Genomic DNA, 8176 nt, shown 5'->3' with positions numbered 1-8176 from the left:
AAGTCGTGATCGGTCACCTGTCGTCAATAGAGAAGTTAGTTCCTCACGGGCGTCTTCACCTGCTGTCTCTACAGTGGAGACTAAAGGAGTGCTGGTCACAGGCACAGGATCCACAATCTTTCCTGGTTCCTCTCACAGAGGAAGTAAGGGAGGACCTGGCCTGGTGGCTAGACGACAGGAACCTCTTAATAGGAGTGCCCCTGCACTCCCCCTCTGGAGTTGCTTCTGTTCTCAGACACATCAACCAAGGGTTGGGGCACACACCTGGAAGAGTTGCTGGCTGCGGGAGTGTGGAACCATCACAACAGGCACCTTCACATCAACTTCCTGGAACTCAAGGCTGCGTTTCTCGCTCTCCAAGAGTTCCGAGAATGATTGATGGGACACTCAGTGGTATTGATGAGTGACGAACACCACGGTAGTGGCATATGTCAACAAACGGGGGGGCCTAGTGTCCCTCCCGTTGCACCAGTTGACGATGCAGGTGCATGAGTGGGCTGTAGCTCACTCAGTAGAGCTGTCAGCCAGATACATTCCAGGCAAGAGGAATGTAGTGGCAGACAAGCTGAGCTGCCAGAATCAGGTGATTGAGACCAAATGGTCTCTTCACCCAGGCGTGGCAGAAAGGCTCTTCGACCTGTGGGGGCGTCCAGTAGTGGATCTATTTGCCACCTGGCACAACAGAAAACTTCAGGTTTTCTTCTCAGTTGGCGCCGTGGCAGCTGCAGAGAACGCCTTCCAACACCCTTGGGACAACCTCGTAGTCTACACCTTTCCCCCGTTTTGCCTGATTCGCAAGGTGATCAGCAGGGTGCTGGTCACCAGTAATCATCGGATGATTCTGGTGGCACCCAAATGGCCTCAGGCCATTTGGTATCCGGACCTGCTGGCTCTTCTCTCGGAGGCACCGCGAGAGATTCCCCCATGGCACAACCTGCTGTGTCAACCGCATGTAGAACGGTACCACCAGGCAGTTCATTCCCTCTTCACAGCTGGCAGTTATCCACCAACCAGGAAAAGTGGTCCGTCTTCTGTGGTTGGTGTCGTAGGCAGGGTCTCTCTCCGCTCAGAGCCACTCTTCAGCAGGTAGCGGATTTCCTCATCTTAGCCGAGAGAAGCTCCTCTCTGTCTCCTCAGTTAAAGGATACAGAGCTGCCCTGGCCTTAGTCCTTAAGCTGCGGGGAGTTGATATTTCCCCCTCCATGGAAATATCTCTCCTAATGAGGAGCTTCGAGAGGTCTTGCCCACCCAGGGAACTCAGGCCCCCGGGTGGGATGTGACTCTTGTCTTAAGGAGTTTGACTCGTAGACCCTACGAGTCTCTCCGTTAGTCATCAGACAGGGATCTGACCCTCAAGACTGTCTTTCTGCTGGCCCTGGCATCAGCGAAGAGAGTAGGAGAACTTCACAGTCTTTTTCCTTCGATGTTAAACACTCTAGGGGAGGGGATCAGTTACGCTCTATTTCATCCCGGATTTTGTAGCGAAGACTCAGAACTCTTCTGTCCCTGACGCCAGGTTGGAGTCCTTCACGATCCCCTCCCTAGAGAACTTCACCGGTAATGATGCGGATGAGAATTATTTCAACTGCTATACATGCTGGTCCAATTTATACACGATTTGAAGTTATTGACATGCAGGATTAAATTTCATAGTACCCAGAAAGTCATTATTTAAATGGAGTGGCTTGAAAAAAGCCATAGCTGTTAAGTAGGTAAATGAATGATTGATGGTCATCTATACAATAATAGGTTTTAACAGTATTTTGAAAGGCTGTTATAAGCACATGAATTGTCATAGAAATTTTTTTTCCAGATCTGTGTGAAAATCCTTGGTGCAGTAGAAAATATGAATTAGTAACTTTGTATGTAAATGGTTGCTGGCTTCCAAACCAGTGTTTATTTTTTAAATGTTCTATACTTAAAGGGACTGGTGTGTGAGGACCAGAGAATAAGACAGGTAGCTGGGTACTGATAATTTATTACAGATGAACTGGGTTGACATAGACAGGTGTGGACGGATAAGTAGTAGACTCGCACCGAGAGTAGAAATGACTTGAGACAGTAGCTTTGTGTTTTCTTAGACATACATTCATAAATAACTACAGACGCAGTCTGTGTTCATACATGGTAATTATATCGGTGGAAAGGCCAGAGAATTCTACACAATATGGAATACATTAGAATGCGGCACGTTGTTACAGTTGAATTAAATTAGTGAAAGGACGTTGTCCTTACAGATGTAATTATACAGTATTTATTTGCTGATTATTTATGCATATAGTATGTACATGGTATAATTTTTATTCTTTACATTTCTCAGGAGTAATTCCCTAAATGTTACAAACTTAAATGTAGAAAATTGCTTTTTTTCCCCCTACAGGATGAGTTTTTGGATGTAATATACTGGGGTCGACAGGTGCTTGGGCTTGTGCTAGGGCTCGTGTGGGGCTTCATACCTCTGAAGGGCTTCATTGGGCTTTTCTTGTGAGTAGATCATCTTTCATTCAGTTGTGTTTAGAAGATTTTAGTTGTTGAAAAATATAATTGAAATAGTTTTTTATGATTAAAATGTATTTTAATCTTTACCTGTAGTATGGTTATCACCATGCATTTTTGTAAAGTATTCTATTTATTGTAAATATGCAAATTTAACCTTATTTTTTTTCCTTTTTTTTTAACCTTTTACTATTTTTCATGTATCTAAATGTTTTGGATAATCCTTAATTTTTTAGTAACATAGAAAGTGTTAAATTTTACAATTATTGAAGGTTGAAAAAATTAACCATGCCCTCTGTTTTCATTTAGTTTGTAAAAGTACAGTAATACTTAGCAGCATTTACCTTACAGCGTTTGTACACATCACAAGGTGGTTTCAAACTCAAAACTGGAAAAGTCTAAATGAGAAATTAAATTAACTTTGAAAGTCAGAAAGGGTTGAAAGACAGAATTGGATAAAATTGACCTTCTATATGAAAGTCACAAACACTGAAAGAATGGAATTTTTATATAACTTTGTAGCATGTAAAACTGTTTTGTATGTAAATAGTATCTGGTTAACTGGGGTTTGGAAATTTAAAAGAGCCTAAGTAATGTGTAACATATTTGATTTAAAAAGAACCACTTATAAGAAATGCTCTCTCTCTCTCTCCTCTCTCCCTTACTCTCTCTTCTCTCTCTCTCTCTCTACTCTCTCCTCTCTACTCTCTCTCTCTCTCTCTCTCTCTCTTCTCTCTGCTCTCTATCTCTCTCCTTCTCTTCATCTCCTCCTCTCTCTCTCTCATATCTCTCTCTCTCGCTCTCTCTCTCTCTCTCTCTCTCTCTCTCTCTCTCTCTCTCTCTCTCTCCTCTCTCTCTCTCTCTCATGCAGTTAGTTACAAATTGTTAGAAGTACAATATATATCACGTTGGACAGTCTCTTGGAAAGGTAGTACTACTAAGAACAAAGGAATTTCCAGTGTAATTGCATTATCATAGTGTGAACTACAATGACATTGTATTTTCCAGATTTTGTGTAATCAATGCAGCGGTTATATACTTCTATGCTTCAAGTTTCCAAGGCATTGATGAAGAAGAATTTGGAGGAATGTGGGAATTAACGAAAGAAGGATTTGTCACGTCTTTTGCAGGTTTTTTGGTGAGTTGATATCCTTCTTCATTAAGTAAAGTATACATTCAATACTATTTTTATTCTTTCCCAGTAATTGATCACTAGTTGATTTGTTGACTGTCATACATATACTCTGTTTTTTTCCATCTGTCCATCCGCCTATGGTGTTTGTGCATGGTAACACTGCAACCCGGGCTTTAAATAATATCCTATTTCGAATCTTAACGGTGTAATTCGCATACAGTAAATTATTAAAACACTTTTCAGTTGCAAATGTACACCCAGATATTCTTTTATTTACCTAGAACTTACACAAAGCGTAACTATTTACAGCCTGGTACGCAGTGTTACCAAGCGAAAACACCACAGGCGGATGGACAGATGGAAAAAACAGAGTATAGGCTTGTCATTGATAAGAAATTATTTTCTTATGTCCTTATTTGTGTTGTAGGTTCATTATTGAATTTTGCAATGTCATTACAAAGGCTTATCATTGTAAATATATATATATAAACTTTTAAAATGAGATCCAAAACAAATAAACATAGAAATCATTAAATCTAATGCAAAAAATTTTGTTTACCGTATCATATAATTATAAAAGTCCAAGTAAATGTTGTTTTAAACAGGCGGTCCCTGGTTATCGGCGGTCTTGGTTAATGGCGATCCGGTTTTATGGTGCTTGTCTAGCGCCATAGAATTGGCAATTTATGGCGCCATAACAAGCTGAGTTTCGGTTATCGGCGCCTGAAGTGCTGATAATAGAGTTAGGGCACCTTAACATACCTAACAGAGGTGCCATTAACCAAAACTTTGTGCCATGGCAGTTTTCACTTATCAGCACACCCCCGGGAACGGAACCCCCGCTGATAACTGGGGGATGCCTGTACTGGTTAGGCTAGGATATAATTACTTTATAAACATCGCTGTATTCTGTTAAGGTATGCGAGCTGGTTCCAGGGTATTGTGTAGGTTGTATGTAAATCTTTGATACATAAAGATTTCATTACTTATCAGGAGGGGCAGGCCATCCAACTGTCAGTTAGGTTGAGACATGACCTAGCCTAATCATACCCCAGTTTGAGACCTGCATTTTAATTGTCTTGACAGGTGATGTGGATTATACTCTACTCAGGTTTACATTATGACTGACGATCCAAAGGAGAGAAGACTTCAGGCTGTGGTAATATCAATTATTGTAAATTCATTTTCATCTCATTGTTGTCCAAATGTCTTGATCTTACGTCTGTATAAAGTTACATCTCCCACCAGTTATGCCTTCGTTTTGTTAGTCGTATTTTGTATTTTAAAAGAATACACCTGTTACTTGAAAACTAACAGTTTGATTTAGACAGGTCTATTTTATGTATCAAGGTTTGTAAATGCTTTGTATACTATTAAAGAGGGCAAATATAATTTTATAATTAGTGTTTAGAGAAAATGGATAATGTACTGGTTATGTCGGTCCACATGCTTTACCTTCAATTGTTTAGTTTTGCTCCTATTATTTTTAGGGAAACAAAGGTCTTCTAAAATTATAAAATGTGGAAAGATTACTGTATAATTATGACATAGGTGTTTCTGTCATAATATATACAGCATTGACTCTTTGGGAACAACTCATATTTAAGTAGTAAAATCTAGTAGTAAGTGTTTCTTAGGCAAATTTGTGAGGCAGTATGCCCTTTTCAAGACTTATCTTCACAAAACTTGTACTTATTTTTTAAAATATGAAGTGTGTGTTATCTTTTTTACAGTGAATTCTTAATTTGAATATCAATAGCCCATATAGATTTGCATTGCAATGTTTGACATTAACTATACTTGCTATTGAGAAAACTGAAAGGACATGTTTGATGATGAATATGTGTAAGTGAAATAGGCTTAGTCTTGTTTTTACTGGTGGTTAAAATGAACATTTGAAAACTGCCTTTTACCGAATGTTTGCATACAAATTTAGTAAGTGGTCTAGTTTCCTCTTTTCATGAAACCCTTATGTGTTTTCAAATTTCTGTAATGCCAATGCAAGTCTATAAGCAGCCAGTTATTATCAGTCATCTTTAAGATTCTTGTTCATGCAGTAAATTGTCCACTTGCAGGTGCCAAAGAAACACAAATGATATCAGACTAGATTTGTACTTGTATTGTATGACAAAAAGTTTTTGTTTTACTCAAAAACTCCTCACATCAGGTCTTATGAACATTGAAATTCCCTATGCTGTAAAGGGAGGGAAAGTGGAAACATTTTAAGAAGCCATCATGCTGTTACTCCTTTGATTGAACATTTGTGATATACTCAAATTTTAACATGGCACTCGTAGCAGATATGCAGTGGTAAATATTATGGAAAATTAGACCGAATCCCGTTTTAAAGATACAAAATATCATGGAAAATGCTAAAATAGAATATATTATTATGATGACTAGAATAAATTGTTCCAATTCCCGTCTTCCTTGCATCAGTCATTAGATGAAAACAAAGTCAGTATTAGTAATGTAGCAGTCACTGTACAGTATACTTAGATTGCTTGTTGTTGCAGGTAAAAGGAATTTATAGCAGTTTTATTTTCTCTTGCAATGAAATTTGGTCACCAGTGCCTCAACATCTCCATTTTTTCTTTTATGCAAGAAGCCATAGGTTTTCTCAAATCCAGTGCACAGAATTTGGATTTGGTTGTGTTTTATGGCTCTTATATGATTCTTTTGGGTTCTTGGATTGTTTGCCTTCAGCTTTGTTAATTCATAAAACATGCTGTCTTTGACAACAAGAAGTCAAAGAATTTTTATATTTTGGTTTAGTGTATTAACATATATCAGATATTTTTGGGGTTTGGATTATATCTTGTGTTCTGGTGCTCAGGGCGGCATAATGTAGTTATGTGAATACAGCTTTATTCATGGGTGGCTACATCTGTTTCAAGTGAAAGGTCTTCAATTTCTCAGGAAGTTATTATTTTCCTGTTGCTGTACATCAGATTGATAACAATTGGGTATTGACATTAAGATTGCCTTTTATTCTGAACTCAGTTCACCAGAACGTACAAAAACCTGTAATATTGTTTATATTCTTTGCATCTGTAAGATGAGCATCTCTTCTTTTAATCCAGATAGATGTAGAGGGTTTGTATCTTAATCTAAGACAAAGGCCACAGCCTCAAGACATGGCTTAGTTTCCAGGTGCTTCCAGGCAAAGGTGATCAGTATAGAGAGGAATAGTCTGTGTGGAAGTATTTGACAACTACTCCATCCAGGGGCTACCATGTGTTATACCTTGAAGTAAAAAGTATTTGTTTAGGATTTTCTAACAGTACTCATGGTTCTTTTCCCTTTATTTTTACCAACCTGATATTCTCAAAGGACAGTGCTAGACTCGACCTCTCTTTCCAGCTTTCATACAAGTTAGTAGTTCCTGAAATTAATTTAAAAGGCTAGGAAGTGATTATGTGGAATATATTGTCAACAATACAGTTGTATTACTATAGCTGCTAAATTTTCACTCCCTCCAGTGTGTATTGTATAGCATACTGTTGCTATTTCAATTCCAGGTGAATAACTTTAAAGTAATTTCAGTTAATTGTGGGTGATTTAAGGTAATTTTTTTCTATCTTTCAAATGCTTATTTTTTAAAGATTTTATAAGTGACATTATTTTTGGACTACGTTGCAGATTAGACATGAATATGCTCAGTTTTATGTGGAGGTTCTGCTGTGTGAAATTTGAGTTACTATTATACAAACTGTATCCTATGTGTGCAAAAGACTGCTGGGTCATTAGTTGAATATTTGAACTCTTGTATTCTCTGAAGATTTTAAGGTTACTGTATTTAACATTGAAAATCATTAAGTTTGGATGAGGTTTCTATTGCAAAACTTACAGAGAAAGAACTGTAGTTGTCAGCTTGTAAGGACATGGTAACATTGTGATTGTTATTTAGGTATGTATGTATGATACCTTTCTTTACTGTCTTTTGTCTTGGATTCTTTTCTTTCAGTTATTTTAATCTTTCTATAAATTTTTATTGAATAAAATAAAAGAGTTGCATTTGTTTTCTTGTCTTTGTACTTTACCTTAGAATTCCAGAAATGTGAACAGTTTATATTGTATTATGCTACTAATTATTTAGTCATTCACAAATATACATATTGGAATATTGAGGATTGACCCAATCTGTGGATAGGTTTATAAACATTTATTTAAAACAGAATGATATGTTCTGTCATCTGAAGAATTTTTCAAACTTTATTTCTCTTTTTAAACTTAAATAATGTACACGGTTTAATATTTTCAGTTTACCTTGCAAATATGTTTCTATTTTTCTTTTAGTGTTTAATAAATTAGGCAGAAAACTTACAGGTTTGCTTGCATGTTTAGGAAAGCAATCACATACTATGCATGAATTGGCTAAGTAAGTTTGTTGGTTTCTAGCACGCCGGTATCTTCCCCTCCCATACCAAGCAACATTGCCGTTGTGGATGGCTTTTAGGGCTAAGGACCATAACCCGATGTTGGGAGGGGTGGGAACCATTTTGCCTCCACCTGGACCCTCATCCAGCCTTTGGCTTTGGTCCT

General features: G+C 37.7%; 1 protein-coding gene across 1 annotated transcript in view; it reads left to right on the top strand.

Moving 5' to 3' along the window:
* Positions 1-5327, top strand: part of LOC135221646 (GEL complex subunit OPTI-like) — a 13032-nt gene extending 7705 nt beyond the window's left edge. Inside the window, exons 2-4 of the mRNA XM_064259335.1 lie at positions 2381-2484; positions 3505-3634; positions 4718-5327. Of these exons, the coding sequence (XP_064115405.1) occupies positions 2381-2484; positions 3505-3634; positions 4718-4759 (276 nt within the window). The 3' untranslated portion in view covers positions 4760-5327. The remainder of the gene's footprint in view (positions 1-2380; positions 2485-3504; positions 3635-4717) is intronic.
* Positions 5328-8176: the final 2849 nt, after the last annotated feature.

The sequence above is a fragment of the Macrobrachium nipponense genome, chromosome 3 (genome assembly GCF_015104395.2).
Source record: "Macrobrachium nipponense isolate FS-2020 chromosome 3, ASM1510439v2, whole genome shotgun sequence".
NCBI lineage: Eukaryota > Metazoa > Arthropoda > Malacostraca > Decapoda > Palaemonidae > Macrobrachium > Macrobrachium nipponense.
Note: the sequence above shows the minus strand (reverse complement) of the source record. Positions and strands in the feature narration are given on the sequence as shown.